This window comes from Aspergillus versicolor, assembly GCF_001890125.1.
Source record: "Aspergillus versicolor CBS 583.65 unplaced genomic scaffold ASPVEscaffold_5, whole genome shotgun sequence".
Lineage (NCBI taxonomy): Eukaryota > Fungi > Ascomycota > Eurotiomycetes > Eurotiales > Aspergillaceae > Aspergillus > Aspergillus versicolor.
Window position 1 is genome coordinate 1,592,415 of NW_024467528.1, and position 26,616 is coordinate 1,619,030.

A 26,616-nucleotide genomic window follows, 5' to 3' on the forward strand; every position below is an offset into this window, starting at 1 on the left:
GGCAGCAGGGTCAGCTGGAACGATACGCAGTGTGCTGTAGGCACAGATATACGCATCATACAGCTTTGTAATGCTGCTGTTTTAGCCTATTGTATGTGTCCCCTCATCTGCCCTGAATGACATTGTCCCCCACATGTAGAGTCAGGGCTGTGGGGGAGACGCCACATCGCTTGATATGCAGCATCATGCAGGATTGACCAGTGGGAGAATACAATTGCCGCAGGTATAGCGTGACGGAGGATTTGAATTCTGAAGCGGTGTATTGCTACCCAAAAAGATTGCATTTACTATATCTTGCTCTCTCTGTTCTTTCCAAAGATCTGCTCGCACATTTTCTCTGCATGTCCTTCAGCATCATGATCCAAGATCCAGCTCTCTCGTGGCAACTCGAGACGCTTTGGGTCTTTCTCGACCTCGTCCCAGCTGGCCTTGTGCCATCTCTCCCTCGTAGTCTTGCCGGTTTCCTGCACTTTACAGACACGGTCATACCTATCACAATTAGCTTCGAAATAGTATATATATATAAAAAGGATAACCCACCGTATCCTCTCAAACGCCTTCAATGCATCAGGAATCCTCTCCTTCCCTGCCCACTTCAAGCAAGTCGCAATCGTGACTCCATCCTCCAGCGCCTGCGTCGCACCCTGCGTCGATGTCGGCAGAAACGCATGCGCCGAGTCCCCAGCCAGCGCAATGCGGCCTCCCTGGCTCACCCAAGTCGGCAGCGGATCCTGCCAGACAAGTTTCCAGTCAATCAGAGAATCCTCCGGTGTTTTCGACACAATGCGCTTGCATATCGGTGCCCAGCCCTCGAGGATCTTGTACACATCCGTCAACTTTCCAGGGAAAGACCAGCGGTCTGAGAGCTCGGACTCGTCCTTATGCGTTAGTACCCAACACATATCCCTCCCGCCCTTTAAGGAGGAAACGAGGAAATGCACGTCCGGGCCGATCCAGCCGTTGAAGGTGTCGCCGTTTTCGCAGAGGTGTTTGGTGAGTGGGTCGGCGAGCATGTCTTTGCTGTCGAACCTGGTCTTGTTAGTAGATGTATCTATCTATCATAATTGATGAGCATACCAGGCGCGGAAAATGGCGTATCCACTTGACTGCAATTTTGTTTCGTGCCCTAATACCAGCTCTCTTGCCTTGGAATGGACCCCGTCGCATCCAATCACCACATCCCCGTATACCTACTTGACTTAGCAAACAACATCATAAGATAAAGAAGTAGACAAACCCTCTCCCCACCCAAAATCTCAATCCCAGCCCTCCCTTGGTCTTCGAAACACCTCACAACATCACACCCAAGCCTAACATCCACCCCCAACTCCTTTACAAACCTCAACAACACCAAATGCAACTCCCCCCGATGCCCATTAATCGTCGGCGCCCCCCTCTCCAGCGGCAGAGAGTGCTGCGTCGTCACATGCTCGCCCGTATACTTATGGATCCGGAACCCGTGGTCCTGCAGGTTAATGCTGAGCGGCAGCATCTCGTCCACGAGGGATGGTGACCAGCGCGCGAATATGAGCCCGGCGTTGCGCCCGAACGAGATTATGTCGCCCAAGGGTTGCAGGTCTGGGGCGCGTTCGTAGATTGTTACCTTGTGCCCGGCGCGGTGGCAGGATATTGCTGTGGAGAGACCGGCGAAGCCTGTATTTTCTTTTTAGTTTGACTATGGGGGTCGGATTTGGGTTTGTGAGTACCTGCTCCGATGACTATGACGTTTATAGGGGTTTGTGGTGGCATTGTTGTGGATGCTGTGCTGTGGTTATTGAGGTGAGTTAGGGCTTGGTGTTGGATGTACCGCGAGTGAGCGATGGTATTCCGAATTAAATAAATCTAGCAGGACTGGCTCCAGTACCTGACTCGGATATTTTATTCTACTATCCAGATTGACTTCCTTCATGATTTAGCCAGTGTGGGGGACATCTCAGGCTCCATGTGGGGGATCCCCCGTACAGCCGAGGATGTCGAGTGATAGACAGATTAATGATGAAGTATATGGAAAGTAAATGAAGTATCTGGTCAACCTAATAATTTCTTCAACCACTCAACCCTCACCCTCCTAGCCCTGCAACTCACCCCAGCCCCCGGCACAAACACATCAAAGCCATGCCAACTCCCCGGCCAAACATGCAACTCCGTCTGCACTCCATCCCTCCACAACCTCGTCGCAAACCCAACATCCTGATCCCGGAATACGTCCGCCTCACCCACGTCCAGCAGCGTCGGCGGTAAACCCGCCAGACTCTCCGCGCGCATCGGGGAGGTATACATATCCGCAAACTCCCGCCCCTTGCCAAAGGCGTAGTCATTCACAGTTGCAAGATCAATCTCCCTCACCGGCGCAATATCCCCATACTGCCGAATAGACCCATCTGAGACTGAGTCCATACTATCCGAAACCCAGGGATACATAAGCACCAGCCCCGCAAGTTCGGGGCCAGCAGCAGAGTCCCTCGCAAGCAGGGCCACACCAGCAGCGAGATTCCCCCCAGCAGATCCACCAGCAACAACAAGCTTCCGCGGGTTAAACCCCATTTCATCCGCATGGGCGGCCATATATTCCAGCGCCGCGTAGCTATCTTCCAGCGGTGCAGGATGCGGATGTTCCGGTGTTAGACGGTACTCCGCCGTAAGAATGACGGCATCCAACTCCTCGATCCAGTTGAGGATGTTCGCGAGGCCGAGGAAGCGGTTCCCTGTTGCGAGACCGCCGCCGTGGATGTGAAATATTCCCGGGGTGTCGGAGGCTGGACGGGTGGGTGATCTAGGGCGGAAGATTGTGGCTGTTAATGGGCCTGCTGGGGTGGGGACTGTGACGGGTGTTGCGGTGATGGTGGATTCTTTGCCGTGGAGGTTATTGCGGTGCGGTAGGAGTGTAGTTTCTCGGGGGTGTCGATGTCGAGATATGGGATGGTTTGGTGGGTTGGAGTGAGTTCGGGGTCGAGTGGTGCTCGTTTCTGCATTTTGTCGTAGAGTTCTTGTCGTTGGTGAATTGTAGTTTGATAGAGGCTGGTGTTGCCATCACTGCTGTCAGGTTATATAGAGAGATCACGGATAGATTGAAGCAGTTGACCCGGAGGTTCGGTGATTTACTGGACAGTCATACTAATTGTATACAGTTGGTAATAGTTCAATTGTAAGCAAAAAAGTGTCCGGATTTACAACACGCGCTAGTCTACTCTGGGCCAGAATCTCTCCGGCACTAAATCAATCACAGTTAATCAGTTATAGGATTTAGGGTATAGACTTTTTTCGATTTTCAGCTTTTTCATCTTTTTCGCTGTTTCTTCGATATAATCAAGTACAAGTCAGGTGGGACAGTATGCCGATATGTTGGGCCGTAACCGCCAAGCTGAGGCCCTCCGAATAGATACCTTCAAACCACACGCTGTACAAAGTAGTTTGATCACCAGAAGTAAGAGTATAGGGCGGAGTTCCTTGGGTGTTTTTGGTGATACACGACCGCCCGGTCATTATGACGGCAGTGCACAGCTGCCACGGAGTGTTCGAGTTCCAGTCAGCCCACTGCCCATTGAACCAGCCTTGCACTGTCATCACGGAATGCGGTCGTTGATCACTTCCTGCGTATCTTATTCCGCGAGCAGTTCTTCTTCACCCACGTCCTGGATCGGATGGGCGTTGCGGTCTTCGACCTGGGCTTGATAGTTGTGTACACCAAAAGAAGGAGGCGTAAATGGCAGTAATTGTTCTGGTAAAGTGAACTGTTGAGGATCTGAAGGCCTTATAGATCCGTTGGAACGAGCAGACATCAAGTAGTCTGGTGCATGAAGAGTGGCCAGGCACCAGTATTCATTCACCTGACTGGGCTGTACCCGAAGTAAGGGCACTTCGTCGGTGAGTTTGATCTCTTTCAAAGTATGGCGATGTTGGTGGATGGATGTTTCGAACCGTGGAATCCATGGAACCAACGAACAACGCTTTAGTGTAAGAATCCACTCAGAGCAATAGGTCGATATCTGTAGAAAAAGCGTGAGGTCTAAACAAGGCGTGTAGCCTCGTATGATGAAACGCATTCTCTCTTCAGATCCAGGATTGTTGATTCGTCTTCACAATTGTGTTGTGGATACGACCATACTGACAACAGGTAAAGACACCCAAAGACAAGCTCGACCTGGGGAGTAACCGAGCTTTCAGTTCCGCGCAAGACACAGCAGCCAGATGCCAGATCGAACTCAATGGCATCCGTGAGATGATGATAGTCCGGAATGAGAGAAAGTATGTTATCTCAGTTTCCAGGTAAAAGGACCTGGTATGATCCAGACTTGTGTACAGACCAGTGGCACTGTTTTGGCCTTGTCAGGTTCCGGCTCTTCTGCTGTCCAAGGCGGCGCATAACTCGTTGGATTGCATGATAAAGTGCGAGGCGTGAGGTGCTTCAGAAGGCAAAGTAGCAGCACTGATTCATTTAAGTAGCGAGATTTCTCTGAACTTGAATCAACGGAAAGTCACCTGTTGGCATGTTTGTAGGGCGGGAGGATCATATGCCTGATGCTCTGCTCCAACTGCTCCGCAGATCATAGCCCAATGGGCAGCTGCAGCTGGTCACCGTCAGAATCAGGGGGGGGGGTGTATGACAGGTAATGGATTGTGGCCAAGAGAGAGAGAGGAGGACGGCCATCGTACCATCACTCCGAATGATGCAAGCCTAAGCGATGGACGGCGTGAGAGTAAATGAGATCTTGATGGTGACGGACAGCCCCAAATCGATATCAGGTGTTTCCTCGCTCGACATCCAGTCGACGAACCAATTTGCTTTGAAAATAAGCAATAGAAACCTTTCTGGTTCTGGTAATCCGTGATAGGGTCCGAGTTTGTCTATAATTGCGGACGCTAAAGGGAGACTGGGTCGTCTGCGTGGTATCTTCAATATGAGAACGTAGGTCCCAGCCCCCGAACCATGAGTTCATGATCCACGACACGCAGTGAGGCGTCAAGTACTGTCTTGGCTTCTCAGAGGAGGGTTCGATTCGTCCTGGCTTTTAGGATCGCCGGTCCGGAAGGATGATTGCCGAAAAGCGCTGAGCCCATCCGAAATTCTTTGCGCAGACAGTATGATAGTGAAATGGGTCAGTGTTGTTGAACCGACTCTGATAGTGCCTTTAGAACAGCCAGTCCTTCCTTGCTGCAATCCGAGGTGGGATTGTAGCACTCCGAATCGGTAATATTGGCACGACTGGGACATAGGTTTGCTTGGAGCATCATCTTTCGGGGACACAGCGTAAGGACTGACGTGGGTGTTATGGAGAAATGGGGTGGAAGGGCCGACGAAGCCATTGTGATGTAGTAGAATGGGAACCATATGGGTAAGCGGCAGTGATCGTCCAGCAGATAGGCTGGTTGGACTTGAGGTTCATTGCAGTCTGGAACTTTAACCTCGTAGTATTCACCATCTTTTCGGAGCGTAGTTGGACCGCAATCGGATCAGTGACAGAAGAGTATGATGCTAGAGATGGAATGCTATGCTTTCACATACAGTCTGAGGCAGCAGCACCTAGAAGTAACTCTGTCATTTCTGTCAAGATTGAGAACAGGGATAGCAGGATAGGTATTCGAAGAGCCAACCCGACAAGTCTGCTCTGATTCTGCTGCCGAGGAAGACTAAGCGTTGGACGAAGTGCCAGAGATCATATGGATCAGACTGTCACTGAGCAGGGTTTGCCGTGGTTGTGGCTCTGACTTGCTCGTCAAAGTTATACCGGTGCATCGTAGGCACTACGTGCACCTGGTCATGGGAGATCACCAGGAGGCAGGATCACCCAGTGCTGGTCTCCTCCATATCGTGCGTTTGGGAGGACCTGGTGACTTGCATTCAACGATTGCCCGTACGTCGTGGACTGGAGCTGGCCATCTGTAATGGCCGCCATTCTCCGAGTGGTATCTCCAGGCAATGGTTGGGGTTGGTTTGGTCCTGTTGTAGCTGCTTCATCGAAGCTCGCTAGGACCATATCTGTTGGAACCAACTCTAAGCAATAAGTCGATTATGGCAAGAAAACTAAGCGTGAGGTGCTAAACTATCTGGGTGAGCGGCCGAGATAGATGACAGACCCCTTCCTGCATATTCTGCAGAGGAACGGCGCAGGGCAGACGAACAAGTAGATTGCAGGCAATCGGGCAGCGGGACCTAGCAGGAGGCCAGAGGAAACGACAGTAACATCTCCTCTGCGACTACTTTGTGGAGCGGTGGTGTGAATGTGGTCGATCGGTAGTATCGCTGCAAACAGCACCATCAATCTCCGCGGGAGGATTGTGCTCAGACCACGCATTATGGTATTATATGAATCGTGCGCCATGAAAACAGAGAGAGATGATTTGCTCCATTGTGACTGAGCAAAGACTGGCAAGGCAGCATCCTCGAGGTGGTGGATGCCCATGTAATGTTCGACTTCGTCCATCAGGTCGGCAAAGTTCTTGGTCGGCGTATGCCGGTGCCAATGAGCCCGGAATGGCATTGTTCTCGGTAGGCTTCAGCGTTTGTCATAAATAGTCAACGGCATCGTCGGTAAGGATTGTTCTGTTTGCGAGACATCATTCCATTCTCACCATGGTGCTTTCGGAGTGGTATGACCGCTGGTCAAATAATAACAGAATGAAAAGGACCAGACAATTATCAGGTCTGCATAAGCCAGGACCGATATGTCTCTGACGGGCCTGCCCATAGAAAGGCTCAAAGTCGTTGCAACATCTCAGAATTGAGATCTTCATGCATGTCGGCAATTGTACCGTGTTCGTGTAAGCCATCATATTCATCGTAGTACTCAGGTTGGACTGCCTTGCTTCCAGAAGGCTATCGGGGTGGGCCTTCCAGAATGATAGCGCGGGTAATGGAAACGAGAGAGTGATACGGAACCAAACAGCAGACATCAGGTCTGCATACGCAAGGACAGACATGATCCGTCCTTGGTTTGCCTCAGAAAGGTCGGTGCTTTGGAGATTTTCAGGATGGACATGTCTTGCATGGATGGTAAGGTGAAATGGTAAGATAACCAAGGCCTTAACGTATCTTGAGAATTCTGCTCGCCTTGCGGAGTGATTTGGTTCATGTTGGTTGCTGCACCCATGGCATGCACCAGGTCGTGTGTCATGAAGCCATCATCTGGATTCCGATATTGCAGGGCTGTATAGTGTGTTTCAGTGTGGAGAGGAGAGACCATGGATAAAACCTGATAAATATATTAGCTTGCTTAGTGGCGATTGTGGATGCAATTCTGAACTCACGTTATCGGATCTTGCAAGGCGTAGGGTGAAATGCAGTAATACCCATAGTTCTTCCATCGTGGTAATGGTATCCAGCACGCGATAAATGAGAATTTCGCCGTAGTTTGTCATTAAGGGAGCACAGTCGTATTTGTCAACAAGGACTGCCAGACAGAAAACCTGGTCAATCTCTGGCTCCCAGGTCGCCGACTATCTGATCGTGGGTAGTGCGAACGAAATGCGAAACATCGAAGACTGGCGATGCGTCTGTCATGACTGTTGAGCAGACGATCAAACCTGGAAGGAAATGTCGTTTGATTCGTATTGCTTTGGTGTGGTAATGAACCCAGGTGCATGGTGTGGTTCTATCCTGCTGGGTGATGGAATTCAGGGTCATCGACTTGGATAGTTGAGTTGGTGTTGTTGTGGTATCGGAGATTTCGTAATGGGCGTGGGCATCCTTTACTGTCTCTGAAAAGGAACAGTAGCTGGGCCGGATCTGAAAGTTGCATGTTGAAAACAACCTGTCTCAAAAGACAGGATATCGATCCAGTTGTGCTGGAAAATCATCGAGAGATGGTCAGGGATCAGGCACTGACCCAAGTCGATGATTTCATCGCGTTGAATTGCACATTCAAGACGGAATACCTCGCTGGACTGTCAGGCTGGTTGACTTCTGACAGTATTTGCAATGGAGATACTGCAATAGCGAGGAGGGACGAGCAGGCAGAGGCATCGAGGCTTGCTGCCGTCCCTGGAGCATCATCGATGGGGAGGGCACAAAGGGGTATTTATGCTGTTGGGATGAGGGATTTCCCTTTGATGTTGTGACTTGGATGAGGAATTGTTTTGTGATGGCGTCTTTGATAAAGCGGGTGGATGAAACGCTGCAGTGAAACAATCAATTAAAGCATGGTCTAAAGACGACAGAGAAAGGATCTAGATTGTATGAACAGACTGTAGGTAAGTGAAGAAATTATTCTATATAGCATTCTCGACTAAAGGAGACTGTATTAACTTAGAAATAAGCCTGCATTCACGGCTAAATTAATTTCTCCCTTCATGATATTTTTCTAGCAAGCAACAATTGCCACCTGCGCATGAGTCCGGACTCACCGTGAATGCTTTATTGCCATACAACAATCGCCACAGCAACGAAACAAATTTCTTTCTGACATGAATCCAGTATTCACCAAGACAACAAGACTGGTTTCACTTGGTCTGGATGAAGTACCACATGATAATTTGTTCTCATGGATTCCTTCACCAAGCACCACATAGCAAACACTTAGTAGGCTTTCATATTGATTGCTCCAAGATGAACATGACTAAGTTATGAACTGCGATGACTGACCGGCACTGACAGCTAGGGCTCTTGCCGAGATCCGGACATACCCCGGATTCTCTTGTGGGGGTCACGATGTCCGCCACATCGGTGGGGAGTGTTGTATACTCGCCCAGGGATCGGTATCGGATATAGCGACGTCGCCCGAAATAAAAGATGTGAATACCCAGGACTCAAGGCCCTATTCAGCTATACCTACAGTCCACCGCAGGAGATCAACGCCAAAACACATATCATACCAAACACCAAGAGGGGAGAATAAGATGTCCTTCCTACAAGCAGCCCCCGAACCCACAACCCCGCTAGGCCGCCTCCGCGTGCTCTCCACCACAGCCAGCGTGCGCGTCTCCCCCCTCCAACTCGGCGGCATGTCCATCGGCAACGCCTGGTCCGGCTTCATGGGCAGCATGGACAAGGAACAAGCATTCGGCCTACTGGACGCCTTCGTCGCCGCAGGCGGGAACTTCATCGACACCGCCAACAACTACCAAGACGAGCAATCGGAGCGGTGGATCGGGGAGTGGATGGCGGCGCGGGGGAACAGGGATAATATCATCATTGCGACAAAGTACTCCACCGCGTACCGGGACTACGAGGTTGGCGGCAAGAAGGCTTATGTGAATTACTCGGGGAACTCGCGGCGGGCGCTGCATATGTCGTTGCGGGACTCGTTGGTGAAATTGCAGACGGACTGGGTGGATATTCTGTACCTGCATTGGTGGGACCAGATTACCTCTGTTGAGGAGGTGATGGATAGTTTGCATGTTCTTGTGCAGCGGGGGAAGGTGTTGTATTTGGGGATATCGAATGCGCCGGCGTGGGTTGTTGCTGCGGCGAACTGTTATGCGCGGGCGAGTGGGAAGACGCCGTTTAGTATTTACCAGGGACGGTGGAATGTTTTGAGGCGGGATTTGGAGAGGGAGATCTTGCCGATGGCGAGGCATTTTGGGATGGCGATTGCGCCGTGGGATTCCATCGGGGGAGGGAAGTTTCAGTCCAAGAGGCAGTTGGAGGCGAGGCAGAAGGCCGGTGAGAGTCTAAGAGCTATTGGGCCTGCGGCGCAGAGTGAAGATGAAGTGAGGATGAGCGAGGCGCTGGAGAAGGTTGCTTCAGAGCATGGCGTTGAGTCGGTGACGACGATTGCGCTGGCATATGTCTTGTCCAAGGCGCCGTATGTCTTTCCGGTGATTGGGGGGAGGAAGATCGAGCACCTCCAGGACAATATCAGAGCACTGGATATCCGGCTTACACAGGCCCAGATTGACTTGCTGGAGAGCGTCAAGCCGCTGAATGCTGGATATCCAGCTGATTATATTGGGCCAGATCCAAAGATCACTGGCAAGGCTGGAGGAGTGCTGGCGACGACGGGCCCGATGGCATTCGTTCAGTATCCAAATGCAATTGGCAAGCTGTAGTAGTTAATGACATTAATCTGATTGTTTATTTGATAGTATAATTCCCCCACATGCCCCCATCAGCCCACATGTATACTTGGAGAATCAACCCCGCAGACTCGACTACATCAATGGGATGCCTGCTGATGATTGAGTGCTCATACAACATGGACCCCTCCCTATGGACCATCGCATGCAGTTTCGCCGTCTTAATCCCCCTCGGCATCCTCATCCACGATGTCCTCCTCTGGAAACGCCTCCCCCCAGGCCCCCCTCCCCTCCCCCTCATCGGCAACAAGCACTCTCTCCCCTCGTACCATCCCTGGATCAAATTCCAAGAATGGTCCCGGATATACGGCCCAATATACACCGTCTGGCTCGGCCGACGCCCAACAATCGTAATATCCGACCCCGTCATTGCATCAGAACTACTCGAGAAACGCTCCGCCAAGTACAGCACCCGCCCGAGATTCGTCACCATGGGCGAGATCTACTGGGACATGGCGAGCATTCTGGTCCAGCCGTATGGGAAAGAGTGGCTTGTTCGTCGGAAATTGCTGCACTCTGCGCTGACGCCGCGCGCGCTGGAGAATTACAAGGGGTTGCAGGAGGCGGAGTCTGCGCGTCTTTGCTACCAACTCCTATCTAATGCCGAAGACTTCGAGGCGCTGTTCGATAGACTGACTTCGTCAATTGTTTTTGCGATATCGTACGGCCATCGCGTGGATGATATGCGGTCGCCGGTTGTGCGGCAGCGCCTGGAGTTCATGCAGTATGTCTCTGGGTTGAATGTCCCAGGCGCGTATCTGGTCGAGTCTTTCCCAGCGCTGAAATATCTCCCTGACTGGATTGCGCCGTGGAAGGCGGAGATTAAACGACGGGGCCGGATTGAAGCTGAGGCCAATATGAAGCTTGTCCGCGTAGTAGAGAATGATATCGAGTCCGCCGGTAATTCTCACAATGCCGCACCAGTCTTCAACAGCTTGACCAAGCAGTTACTTGAGAATAGGAAGGCAGATCCCGGGTCGTTCCCTCTCAGCGAACGCAACTTCAGCTTCATCCCGGCGTCTCTATTCGGTGCTGGCTCCGACACTACAGCGTCAACTCTGTGCTCTGCAATGCTGGCTATCGTGACAACCCCGGGTATTCTGGAAACAGCACAAGCAGAGCTTGACTCGGTGGTCGGGCGTGATCGATTACCTGTATTCAGTGATATCCGCAATCTCCCATACCTGCGCGCGCTCTGCAAAGAAGTCCTCCGCTGGCGCCCCGTCGCTGTCCTAGGAGGAACACCGCACGCCTCTTCTGAAGACGACTACTACCGCGGCTTCTATATCCCCAAGGGTACCGTTATCCTGGGGAGCTCCTGGGCCATCAACCTGAATCCGGAATACTATCCCGACCCAGACAAGTTCAACCCGTTGCGCTTCCTAGACGTGGATCCGGACTCTCTGCCTTACCTGACTCACCCCAAGACATCGAATGCCACTGGTCTCCCCCATCCAAGCAAATCAGGCCATAGCTCATTTGGCTGGGGCCGTCGGATCTGTCCCGGTGCCGAGCTGGCGAGCAATACGCTGCTGATAACGTTGGGCCGGTTGCTGTGGGGGTTTGAGATCCGGCCTGTCCCTGGGATTGGGTATGATACGTTGGATTATACAAATGGGTTTAATATTCGACCGCGCGACCTGCGGGTTGGTATTGAGATTCGGTCTCAGCGGCATCGGGAGGTGGTGGAGAGGGAGTATGAAGCTGCGATGGTGTTTTTGGAGACTCTCACGCCGTTTACGGAGTCGATGTTGTAGCACTTCAAGTTACTGCACTTTCAGGTTGTTGGATATGCAAGCTCCGTGGATAGATTGCGTAGGCTCAATATATTGCGTGATGACCGGCGCTGCTTGCTGGCGAGAATACCTTGCAAATCGTAGAGTTCCGTATCGAAGTATTGCTGTAGAAAGGGTGCAGCAGGCAGGATGATGGTGCTGAGGACATATTTAATGGCAATTCAGGTTCAGCATAAGCAGTTACCTATCTCAACATTTACTACGATGCAAGCTTTTTCTTAACTCAAGATGTTTGTATACCTTCTTCTCTCCACCCCCGAAGTGTCGGCCTTGCTATTTCTTTTCTTGTTGCTGTCCTGGCCAGGGTGGTCTACTTCAGTTGCAATATACGAGCTGAGGGGGAAACCCGGATGCTCGGCAGATGCAGGATAATGCAAGCCGACTTCCCCAGCTTCTGCCGAGCAGGAACTGTTTATCCAGCTTAAAGAGCAGGGAATGAAGTCGATCCTTGCGTTGACATTGCGGGGTAGAGTATCTCCACATTGTTTAGCTTGGCTGTTTACCCCGGACTCTGTAGACCCTCACCCTTCTCTATTTGCACGGAGGAGAGATTGAGAATGAAGACAGCTCGGAGACTCAAGACGCGCAAGGTGCAGTGTCCGTTCTGCCCCAAGACGTTCACTCGCACTGAGCATCTGCAGCGGCATCTCGGGTCTCGTATGTCAGTTAGTCCCGTATTGGAGATCCTCTGACATTTGCAGATGGGGTTGGAAAAGCTGTCGAATGTCCTGAGTGTGGAAAGGAGTTCATGCGCAAGTGAGTCTGTTCTTGCAATGCTCAAGCCTGTATTGACAAAGTACGATGTAGAGATGTGATGAAGCGCCATCTTTCCAAATGCCAATTCAAACTGAAGCCGGTCGCAGTCAGCTCAGACACAAATATACCGCAGGACAACTCCCTCCCAGGCAACTCTCTCTCCGACGAACTCAGTGACCCCCCGACTCTCCAGCCAGACTCAACCCAATCCAATGCCGAAACCCATTTCCTGCTTCCCGAGACACCCACGAGCGATGCAATCTGGAACGACCTGAACTTTGAAAGCGTGCAATTCCTGTTCGACCCGACGTTCTTGGATCGTGACGAGGATACCCGCTTGCAACAGACCGCGCCGCGTGGGTTTGGGGTGCCTTGTATAAACATCGACCCGGCTGATACGTTTAACTTCCTGGAGAGCATTGCCAGCAAGGAAAGTTCACTGGAGATCCGATACGCCTGTTCGCTGTATGAGAGGGAATGGGCTAGTCGGGAGCTGGAAGCTGATACAAGGCAAGATGCGTTGGTTGTCCCAGGGAATCCTGGTATGTCTTCACATCCAGGTAAATTCACATCTAATACTTTTTCTAGCCGTACGATCGTTAGACCGAACATCCTACCCTCCACCCGAGACAGCGCACAAAATCGTGCAGCAGATCAAAGCCGTTTCCCAAAGGTCCCCCATAACACACCGATGGACATCCCAGCTAGAAAAAGACTGTATCCGCTTCTTCAGTCCCCGGAACATCGAGCGTTTCATCCGTATCTACTGGATCGCATGGCACCCGCATTACCCCGTCATCCACAAGCCAACATTCTGCATAGCAGATACCCCGACCCCTCTTACGGCAGCAATGTGCATCATTGGCGCATGCTTCTCGCCTAATGAAAATGACCGCATCACTGCGAAACTGTGGCTGAATGGCGTCGAGGAAATGGTGTTTACGAATCCGTATTTCGGGGACATTATACTGCATGATGAGGCGACTGTGAATGTCCGCGAAATTGTGCAGTTGCTTCAGGCGGCGTACTGCGTTTCGACCTTTCAGATCAGCGAGGGGAGTAAAGTTAGCCAGAGACGAATTCGGAGACAGCGGTTTAATATGGTGGTTTCGGTGGGTTCCAAGTTCTAGTCTGCTAAGTTGTCTACTAACTCGGCTTCAGTTGGCAAGAGACCTGAACCTCTTCAACACAACACATCGGAATCTCGATAATCTACACGAAAACAACTTTTGTTGGGCCAGTTTTATTGCAAATGAAGAGTGCATCCGGTAACTTCCATTCCCCCCTACAAGTACACCATCTAACATCCCAGAACAATGCTCTTCATTTACATCCACGACACAGCCTTTGCCATCTTCACCAACTACCCACCCCGCACAAGGGTCCAGGAGATGTCGCTAGACATGGCGTGTCCAGAGGCCTGTTTCCAGGCATCCTCGTCCCGGGAATGTTTCGCCGCAATCAAAACATGGACATCGCACCCGTTGTGGAAATGCAGAATGCGGCTGCGCGAGGTCGTCGAGGTCGTCCTTTGCTCGGATATAGCCACCGCTCCTGAGATTATAGCGTATTTATCGCATCTGGGGATTTTGAATCTGTGGATTGTTTGTTCTGGTATCTTCTTACCCCGGTGTTTAGTTCTCATAACAAGATATGATACTAACCATGAAAAGCTTTGATATCTGAGACTCTCCAGATAAATAGCCTCCTTAGTTCAAGCACCCAGCCCCATCTGCAGCCTATGCGACGCGCAATCCATAATTGGAAGATTGCCTGGAACCAGCGGTACATGATTCAGGACAATTTCGGGCTGCCGAAGGAGGAAGATAGAGGAGAAGAAGGGCGTGCACCACCCGAAGATTCCTGGCGCCGCGTAGGGTTCTTCAGGAACGCGTCAGAGTATTGGCTGCTTGTGCATGTTTTGATTGAGAGGGTTGAGGAGCAGCAGAGGGGGAGGGGCAGCAGTGGCGATAGTAGGTGCTGTGAGAGGCCTTATACGCCGTCGAGGTGTGACGAGGCGGCGATGGTTGATTTGAAGAATCTGATAGCGGAGCATCATCGGGGTCTTGGTAGCCCTGGGGGGTTTGGGTTTGGATGATTGTATTTACTTGATTGTAAGAACAGATTGCATAATTACTAAATGGAGCGATTGCTAGTCAACCAACTCTAACCAATGTCCTACTAAATAACAGATACTTATTGTGCAAGAAAGACATCAAGATACATATCGATTCATCCCATCATCTCAATAATTCGCTCACAGCATTTCCAAATGCGAGCCCTGTTCCGAAGCTCCCAATAATCAGGACGATCCTCGCCAACACTAGGTATCGCCGAAGCCTCACGTAGATTTGCCCCGAGACGAGCATAGTTGATTCCAGCGGTTATAGGCTCTGCAAGGACCTCATCAATTACCTGACGCAGTCCCATAGAGAATTCCTCGATGAACGGGATGCCGTCGAAAAACAAACGACGGTGCATATCGTGATCGAGGGTCATTTGCGTGTTGGGCGAGTTAGGGTCGTCAATGAAGGGGTCGCTGCTGCTCTCCCTTGTAGTGGTACCTGATCCCATTCCTGAGTGTATCTCAAGGGCCATCTCGGGGTCTGACTCGGTGTCATCGCCTGTGTCCTTTGGAGTATACGAACAGGGATAATCGTGGTTGTGATCCTCAATAGGCACGGAGACTGTAGCAGCGTCGTATACAAAGTCCGAGAAGTCGGTAAACCTGAATGGGTCGGTTACAAGCCACTTATCGTATTTTAGTTATGCTCATGGGCAACTAGTTGGATGGTAGGTACGTACCTCGACACCGGGTGTAGGCTCCCACTCGTCATCTTGATAGAGACCGGCACCTTCGTACAAATCATCGCCCCAGTTAACACAAGCGAGGCCCCAGTGCTGGCTCATCAGCTCGCCCAGACGGGACACCTGGAGGGGCTGTCCTGGGGTTTGCCTAAAGTGCACAGCTAGCAATATCCTCCAGCAACGGTCGTGCAGGAGGAATCCCGCATCGAAGGGCAACATCATAGACGATTCATCTGGACTATTGATCCTCAGACCACTACCTGGAGCATAGACACCCTAGAGTCGGTGTTAGCAGGCATGAAGTTATGGTTGTTTGGGAGGTTATCTTACGACATCGGACACGTAGTGATTTGCAGGACAAGGTGATTGTACAACTAGCATACGACAGTACGCGAGCCACTAAGATGGAGTCAGTGTTTCTGTACTTGAACTGTACAACGAATACCTACCTCGATATCGGCCTGACTGAGCTTGTTACCGTCGTAGCCGAGTAAATACTGGCACCAGTATGCGTGTCCGGCCTCGATATCAGAGTCCGAATCACTCGAATCGCCCTTACAAGAACAGGTATCGTCCCACAAAAGGCCAGGGTTATCGCCTCTCTGGGCAGTGGAGAGTGCACGAAGTGAACAAAACGCAAGTGGGCAACCACATAGATTGCAATAGCGGACCGCCATATCGAAACACGGCAACTAGTCAAGTGATCGATGGGAAGAGGAGAAGAAAGAAAACAGAAGAGAGAAGTGTTTCGAATACCAAAGCGCCCATGGGCGACTAAGCGGAAACTGACGGACTTCATGGACATGCACGGAATCCTCGGCGTTGTATAGAGCGCACAGCCCTAACCAGCGACGTTGCGGCTGGTCTCATGCACAGCCGCACCAACACCAGGAATTCAGCTTTTCCCTCTTGCAACTACCACACGAAATACCACAAAACACCTTCCGGCCATGGACGATGTGTCCACATCCATCCATTCAATATTAATGCAGTCCGATATGTCCTCGAATATCAGTGATGAAAACGATGATGAGCTTGTCCAACAAGCAGCGGATAGAATCGACGAATATAGAAACTGAAGGCCAGCCTGATGTCAACGCTCCGCGCGTTCATTAAATTTCTCCCTCAATCGGGGGAAATTCCAATCGCCAAAGGTGTCCAAGCCGGAACAGATAGCGATCTATACACGGTTTACAATAATCTTGTGGCCGGCCTATTATGCCCAGGTGTTATACCGGTTCCCGATTCTTCGATGAGTCGGATTCAATGTTGATTCAATCAACGATACTTCTAATGGTATTACTCTTGACCGAAGTATACATCATAAGTTTGGGCTATTTAATATAGCTTTTATTCAGGCGGTCTGTCTCCTTTAAGATTACTTTAACTCTTCCCTTTACTAATAATACAGTCTTATATATAGGATCCCCAAACCAGTACACCGTTAAAACATACACTGGATGTCCTTCATGCCTCTATCCAATTCAAGATTGCACCTAGGACACAAGATCTTCCTCCAAAGCCTGAATTGCTAAAATGTTGCTATCAATTAGCAGAAATTTTGCATGCCTCTGGCATGGGACTTTATTTAGAACAGATACTACATGACCTAGACAACATGAAGGGGGCTTCTGGGAATATGACGGTCAACCTATTTTTCAACATTTTTGAGAATCCGCTTATGGGAAGCGGGTATCTATACTCACGGATATTACTGAAGTTGTCTGTCAAGGGCACAACGAGTCCTGCGGAAACCTGGAAGCCAGCTATTGAGGTGTTTCATGGCTGCATCCTGCTATAACTCCAGCAGAAGGCTGCTTTCTGACTTCCATTGTGCTTTGCTCTCAATTCTGTACTGTGTTTGACTACCTTGCCACACTTTGTGTTATACTCAAGAAATTAATAAAGAGTAATGTTTTGGCATAAAACCGTGGAATATTCACTCGGAAGAATCACCAGCTGTGTGCAGGCTCCGCGTCAGTCTCACCAATCCCATTAGGTATATTTTCTGTTTAACTTTCAAAGGCAGCCTTTACACAGTTCTCGGCCGAGTGCGACTGAAGACGCGAAGCTTTCTGTTCCTCATTTAAAGACGGAATGAGGTGCTGGCCCACCTGGTCTGAATCGTCCACACCATTTTGTTTGGGCTGTTATGCTGCTTCTACAACTGAATCTCCAGCAACATTCTAGCTGCAATCCATCTCTATCTCCATGATACAGCAACTTCTTTGAACAATAATGCGCTACATTCCATCTACAAGGCACTGCAGGTTTCTAAATAGACATGTCCAGCGCTGTCAGAATACGCCAGAAAGAATGATCTCCGAGCACGCCATTCTCAGCGCGGTTTCGATATTCCCCATATGCCAGAAGCGGGCAATCTTACGCCGGGTAGGATAAAATGTCTATAACGGTTAACTATAAATAAAAAAGCTAGGATTGAAACGAAGGCCAAATTGAAGCATGCATAAGTGCTCTCAACGGCAGTAGTATCTTCAACCATGTCATCTCTATCTCATCGCTCAGGAGATGCTATACTCCCACCTCTCTCTCAAGCCGTTGGATATGTAGTCGTCGTCGGCATTGGTCTGGCCTTTGCGCTGGGAATGATGGCGGTGACTAGGATTCTCAAGCGGACCGTTGGGGAAGATAACTCCAAGATTGAGACGTATGCCATACTCAATTCACTAACATTTCTCGTTCCTTTCATTATATCACTGTTATAGGTTCATGGTCGCAGATCGACGAGTCAGTACAGGCCTTGTGGCATCCGCAGTTGTCTCAGTACGTTGACAGTCCGTTATATGGGATCACTCTAATAAGTTGCATAGTCCTGGCTCTGGAGCACCGCTCTGCTCAGTACCGTGATGGTGGGTTATACGTACGGTGTCAGTGGTCCCTTCTGGTACGGTGCAGGCTGCGCTCCCATGATTGTCTGTTTTGGGTATATGGGTCTGTTTGCAAAAGCCGCGTCCCTGGGGCACATACTGTTCTGGAGATCATCCGCATGCGATATGGTAGGAACCCTGCGTTTAAATCGGGTTAAGAAACTTACAATGTCGCAGGGAAGGTTGCTCATCTAAGCTTCATGTTTCTCGCTGTGATAAACAATCTGTTCAACACCTGCAACATGATTCTAGGGGCATCTTCGGCTATTAGTTCTCTGTGGGTATAAAAGGTTTGGCGTGTCGGTTTATGAGCTGACTATCACCATAGTACCGGGATGCATATTATGGCGTCGACATTTCTTCTTCCGCTGGGTGTAGTTATCTACACTCTTGTCGGGGGAATAAAGGCAACGTAAGTTTGTCTATCACGCTCACTGCTATACCTCGTCGCTGACCATTTTAGTTTCTTGACGGATTATACCCATACTGTTATCATCCTAATTCTCTGCTGCTATTTAACAACCAAAACTATCACTTCTGATGAGATCGGTTCAATCAGCAACCTGTTCGACCTAGTTAATGTTGCCCAGAGTGATCACCAGATCGATGGCAATTTCCAAGGCTCGCTTCTCACCATGACATCCGAGCAAGGGATTATATTCGCTATTATCCTGCTTGTATCTAACTTTGGTGCGGTTATTGTACGTCCTCCTAGTCCATCATCCGACCCATGCTGATGTTATTATAGATGGATACTGGCTATTTCGTAAAAGCTTTTGCCGCATCGCCTTCTGCTGTTCTGCCCGGATATGTAATCGGAGGAATTTCATACTTCGGCATTCCCTGGGCTTTGGGCACGGTTATGGGGACAGCTGCGCTTGCCTTGGAAAGCTCCCCTTCTTTTCCAACATACCCCCGAGTAAGTATCATCACATTGCAATTCCTTTAAGTCCACCACTAACTATATCATAGGCAATGACCAGTTCCGAAGTTACAAACGGCCTAGCCCTTCCATATGCCGCCATCGCTGTAGCGGGCAAGGGAGGCGCCGTGGCTGTGCTTCTCATAACGTTCATGGCTGTCACATCTACACTCTCCGCCCAGATCATCGCCGTCTCATCCATCGTCGCATTCGACGGGTACCGCACCTACTGGAATCATAACGCCAGTAACGACGAGGTAATCCTTTGGAGTCGAATCGGCGTCGTCATATTCGGGGCTTTCTCCGCCGGATTCACAGCAATCCTCCACTATGCCGGTGTTGATATGGGATGGACTTTATACATGATTGGTACCCTGCCTTCCAACTAGATACCAGCTACTCATTACTTACGCTCACGCAGGCGTCGTTACATGCCCCGGCATTATCCCACTGATCTGCACAATAATCTGGAACCGCCAAAGCAAAGTCGCCGCAATCACTTCAGCTTACCTGGGAATGGCCACCGGCTTAGCCGTCTGGCTCAGCACTGCCTATCGGTTCTACGGCGAGGTCTCGGTTGCTTCCACGGGTGGTGCACTCCCCTGTATGTACGGCACTGTAGCCTCAGCGCTAAGTCCGCTCTTGTATACGGTTGTCATTACACTATTTCGCCCGGAGAACTTTGACTGGAGTAAGCTCCAGGAAGAGTCGCTGAATGCAACGATGGCGCTAGCTGATGAAACACGGACGACGCATGATGCCGCTATATCTGCTGGGGTTGAGGGTGAGGATGCGGGTATAGAGAAGGAGAAGTCATATCAACGATCAAAAGCATACGCGCTCTTCTGGGCCATTGCTACCTTTCTGGGTATTTGGGTCCTCTGGCCTTTGCCCATGTACGCGGCAAACTACGTTTTCAGCAAGACGGTAAGGTCCTACCATTATTAAAATTCCTATCGGTGGGTACGGGATCATGACTGACTGGTTTTGTTTAGTTCTTTACGGCATGGGTAGCGGTGTCGTTGATTTGGCTGTGGATCACTTTTGTTGTCATCTCGGTCTACCCCGTCTGGGATGGTCGACACCAAATTACTGAGGTTATGGTCGGTTTGCTCCGGGGGATGAGGAGATAGTATGGTGGGAGATGCAAATCAGGTATAACTGAGGGAATTCTTTGCCTATAGATGCAGATTTTATTGTCTAAGCTTTACCTTATCCTGTTCCTTTGGTACAACTAGATCTCCGTATATCGCATTAGGTCGGCCGTTATTGTCCAGGCCCAGCTCCTGTATAGACTTATCGCCCCCTGCAGTTACCCAGTTTAGTAGTCGCTCCTGCTGTTTCCCCCCAACTGCATAAAGTAGACATCGACTCCGGCCATCATCCACCCCAGAACAACCTGGTCATGGCGAAACTTCACACCCTCCCCGTTGAAATCATATGCCATATTTACTCTTATGCAGATCAGGTCTCGCAAAAGGCGCTCCGGCTCACGAACCGCCAGCTCGGTCACATCGGAAAACGGAGCGTCTTCCAGGCCGTCAGTGTTACGACTAGTGACGAGAGCTTAGAACGTATAAACCATATCCTGGAGAGACCTGATCTTATTTCCCATACCACCAAAATATATCTGAACACCTTCGATCCGAAGGATGAGGAAGTTGTAAGTGTTGATTGTTTAAGCTCGCTTGTGAAAACAGATACCTAACAATGCACCAGAATGCTTGGTCAGGTTATTACGACCCCGACCCCTACGACGATGTGGCAGTACGGTTGTTTCATCCGCTAGAGAAGATTCCCCGGTTGCAGAGGGTGGTTCTTCGGTTTCATCCTGAATGTCCCGAGGATGCTGACGACGACGTTCCCCAGTCTCAAGCTTTCCGGGCAGAAGTGATGAAGTACGGTCTGGCGGCGTTTGTTGCGATGCCTCATCTGAAAGACCTTGCTCTGCGAGATTTGGAAAATGTCAACTTCACCGACACCGAAGCTATTGCCAACCTCAACAAGCTCTTGCCCAGACTCCGGTCACTTCGACTTAATATAGCCAATCTGTACGGTGGGGCGTATGGCAGTTCTGACTATTATGAAGTATGTCTCTAGTGATGATTTGCATCGTTATCGGTATGAAAAAATCCTTGCTAATAGTCTTACAGAGAGAAGTCCCGCATACATTCTTTTCCAACTTACCCTCATTCTGGCTAAAGCCTGCCCTTTCAAACTTAGAGCATCTAACCCTCTATTCCAACATCTACGTCGGGTTCGTCTCCAAGTGCGACTTCCGAGGCCTTCATTTCCCCAAGCTCAAAACACTAGCATTAGGAAACCACACCTTCATCCACGACTCCCAGCGCGACTGGATCCTATCCCATGGGGAGACTCTCTCGGAGCTCTACATGGACGACTGCGCAATTATCTTCGAAGCAACAGTTTACCCCAAAACCATAGAGCACTCATATCTTCCACCACATGCCTTCAAACCACACCCTCACGTCCAGCAACCCAGGCTCTATACAAGATACGACAGCCGCTGGGCGGATTATTTCCGCGCCTTCAAGGACAAGTTGCCGCGCCTGCAACACTTTCGGTATGGCAGCGCGCGAAATTTGTGGGAGCATGGTTCGACCCCGTTTGAGAGCGAGGGGCGCATCCGCATTGGTTTCCGGAGCGAAAGTTATATGGTGTACTGTGATGGGCGCTTACCAAGAGAGTATGATAGACGCATGCTATGGCAAATCCCAAAGGAGGACGGGGTGGTTAGTTACGTCCATGGGAGTCCGCTGAACTATACGGACGATGACGAGACGGCCCTGGAGGAGCTCTGTGCGAAGGTTGGACTGAGTGTGAACTTGGATGAGGATTACTAGTTGGTCTACTATCCATGTTTGCAGGATCTCGTTCGGACAGCAATACAACTTCAAATACTCTAGCTGGGGTATATTGGATGAAAACATATATAAACGCCAATCCCTCACTGAAAAAAAAAATGCAAAATCCGAAACACCAACCCCGGAAAGGGTCAAGTTGCAGGATAATGGAAGGCACTTCATCACTTCCTCTTCACCCCAACAATAAACCTCGAAAGCGCTTCCCTCTCCCTCTTCATCGCAACCATTCTCGCATCTTCGATAACCCTCCCCTCCAGCACCCCATCTTGCCCTTTCCCTTCTCCACCACCTAATCCAAACGGACTAACAACCTTCTTCTGCGTCTTGACCCTCTTTTTCACACCAGTCCCCTTCCCAGCACCCCAAACAACAACCCACTCTTTCACCCTCGCCCCATCAACAAGTTCGCACCTCGCGCAGATCTTCGAATGTGCACCCACATCCGCTCCCCTCCCCACAACAGCCTGATTATCAACCACAACCCCCGAATGAAGTCGCACCCCAGGCTGAACCGTAACCTGGGCCCCAATCGTCACGTTCGGCGAAATCACAATAGCCTGTCCCTCCGCAGAATCACCATGTTCATCACCAAGTTTCGGGGAAGAAGGAGTAGACGGCCCAGGAAGAGCCCCAATAACAGTCTTCTCGGCGATAATGCACCCGTCGCCGATTCTCACGGGGCCTTCGGTTGCGCAGATCCGTGTGCGCGGGTGGATGATTGTGCCCTTGCCGATGGAGACGGTGTGGGGGCCGACGAAGTTCGCGCTATCGGAGATTGTACTGGTGGGATGGGCGGTTATTTGCGCGGCTGGGGGTCGAGGCGTGGATGATTGTGATGAGGATGGGGAGGGAGCTGCGGAGGGGCGGTGGTGCGGCGGAGGTCGGAGGTGTTGCGAGGATGAGGGTTGGCGCAATTGAGGCTGGGGCTGGGATTGTCTCGGGTCCATTGGTGGCGTAGTTGGGTTAGAGGCGAGGTGAGATTATGAGCTGAGGTTACGATATTATTAAAGCTTGTAGTTAAGGTTGTTGTTGGTGTTACTATTTTGGAGCTCCGCTTGGCTTGGTCACGGGGGCGGCGCAGGGACCCAGATTAATCTACTCTGCAGGACCAGGGGATCGCCATTCATTCCTTCAGCTCCTGCGTGGCCTTTAGCTTTTCAATGGCGGATCTCGATTTCGTTTGGATTTTCCATCATCCTTTGTACAATGCATGATGGCGCATACACAGGATACCCCGCAATTGAAGCAACGACGAGCCAGCTCCAAGAAGTCACGGAGCGGCTGTCGAACGTGTCGGTAGGTGGGATTTTATGCATTTCGCCCGTGGTTCTGACTCACATATGATAGGGTACGCCATGTCAAATGCGATGAAACCCCGGGTTCTTGCAGGAATTGCACAAACACCGGCCGCACCTGCGACTACGACCTCCAGCGGCTCCCTCGCCTAGGCAGAGCCACCCCACTCCAGAGGAACGAAGGAACTCAGCTGGTTCTGCCAATGAAAATTGCAGATGGCGTACGCTGGGCGATAACCTCAGATGAGCGGCGATGCTACTCATACTTTCAGTACCACACAGTCCCCACGCTCTTGGAAATCTTCGACTCGGCCCTCTGGCAGGAACTAATCCTCCGAGCAAGCATATCAGAGCCGGCTGTTTACCATGCCGTTGTGTCTTTGAGTGCAGTCCACCAAGACTCAGAGAAATACGGAATGCCCCTACCGGGGCAGGACGTGCAGAATGACTGGCATCGGTTCGCACTCGAGCAATGTGGGCGGTCATTTTCTTTGCTCAGTCAACGCCATTCGTCCCAAGATCCGAGATTCCGAGAGATAATGCTCCTATGCTGTCTGCTGTTTGTTATAACACAACTACTGCGAGGCCGGTATGATGAGGCCTTTCAACATCTGCTGAGTGGGTTGAAAGTTCTGAATGAGGCAAGAGCTGCGGGCCGCTTCGAGGGGCCTCTCGCGCAGTGCATCATTGCTGCGTTCAGAAGCTTAGAAACTCAATCTTGGGAATATGGGTTCAGACGAGACTCATCCATGAGCGAGCCTGACCATCAAGCCTATCCACTTGGCGACTTCAGGGATTTTAGCAATCTCTCTGAGGCACGCCAGGTTCTTGATTCCCTTGCCCATACAGCGTTCCGCTTTTCCACAGAGTGTAAAGACCTATCGGAGAGGGACATTCTTTCGAATTACGGGTCTTTACACCAAAGACAACTGCAACTCCTCTCTCAGCTGAGCGGTTTTGCCGACCGCTTCGAGTTATTTTGTTCACGCAACAAAGTTAATCAAAAGGGGCGAAGGGCGGCGGATATAGTGCGCCTAGTGTGTTGTAGTCTCAACATCCCGGTCAAAACCGCGCTTATACGGGATGAGCCTACGTTAGAACGCTATGTTCCAGAATACGAGAAACAGCTCACAATGGTAGAAGAAATCTTGGACAAGTACCCGGAGCGCCCGAGCGTCACGCTAGACACCACCATTCTCCCGCCGCTATACTACGCAGCCATGTGGTGTCGAGACTACGGCGTCCGATGCCGTGCAATTGCGGCTCTCCAGTCCTGGCCGCACCGCGAGGGCGCGTTTGATTCTAACTGGATTGCTTTTCTAGCCTTACAGCGAATAAAGGCAGATTTGAAGGCCCGGCCTGATCCAGACGTCATAGCATACGTGTCAAGCAAGCTACCCAAACCGAATAAAAGCAGGCAACAGAGCCTCGATTACGATGAATTTCCGATTGACGATGCCCTGGGTTCGATGAAGATTATGGAAAACTGGCCTTGTATCCAGATTACTAAACAAGCCATGGCCAGCAAAGACAGTTGATTCATAACATACAGCCTAATTGGAACAACTAATTAGCTGAAATCAGATCAGCCGCCTTATCAGCAATTGCATAAACCAGTGCTTGGTAGTGTGCAGTCACTGGGAGTGGTAGGACGCTCGCATCCACAACCCTTAAGCCATCCACGCCTTTCACACGAAGCTCTGTATCAACTACCTTTCCCATTGCGGCCGAGCCAGCAGGGTGGTAGAATGTGTTACCCCCTGCTTTTACCCGAGCATCGATCTCATCGTCCGTGGGGTCAACACCAAGCGGCTTGAACCCGGGACGCGGCGCCTCAGCCTCAACGATCTCTTGACCTTCGGGGATGTCCAAAAGGAGGGTCGCGACTTGTCGGACCCCAGCTCGGACTACAGCGCGGTCGAACTCCGTCGCGTAGTAGTTTGGGTCAATCAGAGGTGGCGTTGTTGCCGATGCTGATGCTAGTGTGATGCACCCTCGTGAAGTTGTCGCCATTCCCAAGACAATAGACGCGATATGTGTACCATCCATTGGGATATCAACTCCCGAGATAAGTGCTCCTGATGGCGCATAGGCGATGAGAGTCTCTGCATGACAAGCATTAGATGTCAGATAATGTTGTCCCTCAACTTCAGTCTCCCCGTCTTGTCGGAATGCCCTGATCAGGTCGTCGTGAGGAGCCTTTACAGTGGCAACCCAATCGCAGGGAATGCCAAACCCATATGCAGGGCTGTTCCACAATGGCGTGCCCATCGACAACCCTTTTTCTGGGCGGCGCAGCTTCCACCACTGCGCAAACGCAAAATGGTCGTGGAAGTTTCGTCCGACCTGTGGTGCATCCAGGACCGTGTCGATTCCGTGCTTTGCGAGATCGCCCTGTGGCCCAATCCCTGACAGCATCAACACCTGTGGTGTACGATATGCACCAGCAGATATGATCACTTCCTTTGCTGCGTGAAAAGTCTGGCCTCCTAGAACCTGTACTCCTCTTGCGACTTTCTTGCCTCTCTCGTTGACCTCGATGAGGACCTTCTGCACCGTCGTCTCCGTCATAATAGTAACGCCAGGCCTTTCAGAAATGCCAAAAACCTCACTCGCAATCTGCCGTTTTCCGTCACGCCAATTCTCCACCAACTCACTCAACCCAGACGGAGAGCCCGCATTCGCATCTGGAATCTCCTTCACACCCAACCTGGCCCAAGCCTTTCTCAACGGTTCCCTGAGCGGATATACTCGCTCCTCGCTGCTCCCTGAAACAGAAACATTATGAATCGGCCCGTCAAACCCATGGGCCTCCGTATCAATAACCCCTTCCCCAACCCCACGAATACAATAACTCTCCATCCTCTTAAAATGCGGCAACAACCCTTCATAACTCCAACCCTCATCCCCCACAATCCTAGCCCATTCATTATAATCCGCCGCGCTCCCACGCGTCCACGTCCCGTAGTTCACCGCAGAACCGCCACCAAGCGCCTTTCCCGCGCTATTGTAGCACTCCCGGTTCCCAAGGTGAGCCTGTGGAACAGTCGTATACGCCCAGTCTAGCGGCGAGAAGTGTGCACCGAAGCACGCCAGCGGGGCGCTTGTGAGTGGATGGCCTGAGACATTAGATCCGGCCTCGATTATCAGGATTCGGGCAGAGGTTGATGATGACAGTCTGCCGGCGAGCGTGCTGCCTGCAAGGCCGCCACCGATTATGATATAGTCATGCTCGGGCATGCTTGGGGTTTCTTT

The 26,616-nt window shown here is 50.9% G+C and overlaps 11 protein-coding genes across 11 annotated transcripts; 5 read left to right on the forward strand and 6 right to left on the reverse strand.

The window, feature by feature from the left end:
• Window positions 1-287: 287 nt before the first annotated feature.
• ASPVEDRAFT_53284 (FAD-dependent oxidoreductase) lies at window positions 288-1,749 on the reverse strand (the record flags this gene model as incomplete). The annotated part of the gene is made up of 5 exons (XM_040814772.1): window positions 288-489; window positions 541-1,029; window positions 1,078-1,190; window positions 1,238-1,653; window positions 1,707-1,749. The coding sequence occupies 5 exons, from the start codon at window positions 1,747-1,749 to the stop codon at window positions 288-290; spliced, it is 1,263 nt and encodes a 420-aa protein (XP_040668409.1).
• A 1,674-nt stretch (window positions 1,750-3,423) lies between these two features.
• On the reverse strand, window positions 3,424-4,501 carry ASPVEDRAFT_686655 (uncharacterized protein). Its single transcript, XM_040815999.1, has one exon. The coding sequence runs from the start codon at window positions 4,041-4,043 to the stop codon at window positions 3,600-3,602; it is 444 nt and encodes a 147-aa protein (XP_040668410.1). The 5' UTR covers window positions 4,044-4,501; the 3' UTR covers window positions 3,424-3,599.
• A 2,183-nt stretch (window positions 4,502-6,684) lies between these two features.
• On the reverse strand, window positions 6,685-7,545 carry ASPVEDRAFT_686664 (uncharacterized protein). Its single transcript, XM_040816000.1, has 2 exons — window positions 7,246-7,545; window positions 6,685-7,190 (listed from the first exon to the last, which is right to left on the reverse strand). The coding sequence occupies exons 1-2, from the start codon at window positions 7,354-7,356 to the stop codon at window positions 6,891-6,893; spliced, it is 411 nt and encodes a 136-aa protein (XP_040668411.1). The 5' UTR covers window positions 7,357-7,545; the 3' UTR covers window positions 6,685-6,890.
• A 1,103-nt stretch (window positions 7,546-8,648) lies between these two features.
• Window positions 8,649-10,238, forward strand: ASPVEDRAFT_42154 (uncharacterized protein). The gene has a single exon (XM_040812515.1). It carries the CDS (start codon window positions 8,833-8,835, stop codon window positions 9,982-9,984), a length of 1,152 nt encoding a protein of 383 aa, XP_040668412.1. The 5' UTR covers window positions 8,649-8,832; the 3' UTR covers window positions 9,985-10,238.
• ASPVEDRAFT_84136 (uncharacterized protein) lies at window positions 10,131-14,661 on the forward strand (the record flags this gene model as incomplete). The annotated part of the gene is made up of 6 exons (XM_040817501.1): window positions 10,131-11,764; window positions 12,615-13,105; window positions 13,152-13,675; window positions 13,725-13,831; window positions 13,876-14,177; window positions 14,237-14,661. 6 exons carry the CDS (start codon window positions 10,131-10,133, stop codon window positions 14,659-14,661), a joined length of 3,483 nt encoding a protein of 1,160 aa, XP_040668413.1.
• A 134-nt stretch (window positions 14,662-14,795) lies between these two features.
• ASPVEDRAFT_29213 (uncharacterized protein) lies at window positions 14,796-16,048 on the reverse strand (the record flags this gene model as incomplete). The annotated part of the gene is made up of 4 exons (XM_040810200.1): window positions 14,796-15,314; window positions 15,369-15,647; window positions 15,702-15,770; window positions 15,821-16,048. The coding sequence occupies 4 exons, from the start codon at window positions 16,046-16,048 to the stop codon at window positions 14,796-14,798; spliced, it is 1,095 nt and encodes a 364-aa protein (XP_040668414.1).
• Window positions 16,049-17,872: 1,824 nt separating this feature from the next.
• ASPVEDRAFT_53289 (sodium:solute symporter family protein) lies at window positions 17,873-20,314 on the forward strand (the record flags this gene model as incomplete). The annotated part of the gene is made up of 10 exons (XM_040814773.1): window positions 17,873-18,039; window positions 18,098-18,155; window positions 18,203-18,323; window positions 18,437-18,536; window positions 18,588-18,671; window positions 18,723-18,960; window positions 19,008-19,178; window positions 19,232-19,550; window positions 19,603-20,108; window positions 20,177-20,314. The coding sequence occupies 10 exons, from the start codon at window positions 17,873-17,875 to the stop codon at window positions 20,312-20,314; spliced, it is 1,902 nt and encodes a 633-aa protein (XP_040668415.1).
• Window positions 20,315-20,586: 272 nt separating this feature from the next.
• Window positions 20,587-22,045, forward strand: ASPVEDRAFT_193623 (uncharacterized protein; the record flags this gene model as incomplete). The annotated part of the gene is made up of 3 exons (XM_040809140.1): window positions 20,587-20,848; window positions 20,914-21,273; window positions 21,342-22,045. The coding sequence occupies 3 exons, from the start codon at window positions 20,587-20,589 to the stop codon at window positions 22,043-22,045; spliced, it is 1,326 nt and encodes a 441-aa protein (XP_040668416.1).
• ASPVEDRAFT_42157 (transferase hexapeptide domain protein) lies at window positions 22,016-23,128 on the reverse strand. Its single transcript, XM_040812516.1, has one exon. It carries the CDS (start codon window positions 23,011-23,013, stop codon window positions 22,228-22,230), a length of 786 nt encoding a protein of 261 aa, XP_040668417.1. The 5' UTR covers window positions 23,014-23,128; the 3' UTR covers window positions 22,016-22,227.
• Window positions 23,129-23,145: 17 nt separating this feature from the next.
• Window positions 23,146-24,913, forward strand: ASPVEDRAFT_686744 (Zn(II)2Cys6 transcription factor). Its single transcript, XM_040816002.1, has 2 exons — window positions 23,146-23,362; window positions 23,414-24,913. The coding sequence occupies exons 1-2, from the start codon at window positions 23,277-23,279 to the stop codon at window positions 24,897-24,899; spliced, it is 1,572 nt and encodes a 523-aa protein (XP_040668418.1). The 5' UTR covers window positions 23,146-23,276; the 3' UTR covers window positions 24,900-24,913.
• Window positions 24,914-24,927: 14 nt separating this feature from the next.
• Window positions 24,928-26,601, reverse strand: ASPVEDRAFT_53292 (GMC family oxidoreductase; the record flags this gene model as incomplete). The annotated part of the gene is made up of 1 exon (XM_040814774.1): window positions 24,928-26,601. The coding sequence occupies one exon, from the start codon at window positions 26,599-26,601 to the stop codon at window positions 24,928-24,930; it is 1,674 nt and encodes a 557-aa protein (XP_040668419.1).
• Between the last annotated feature and the right edge of the window lie 15 nt (window positions 26,602-26,616).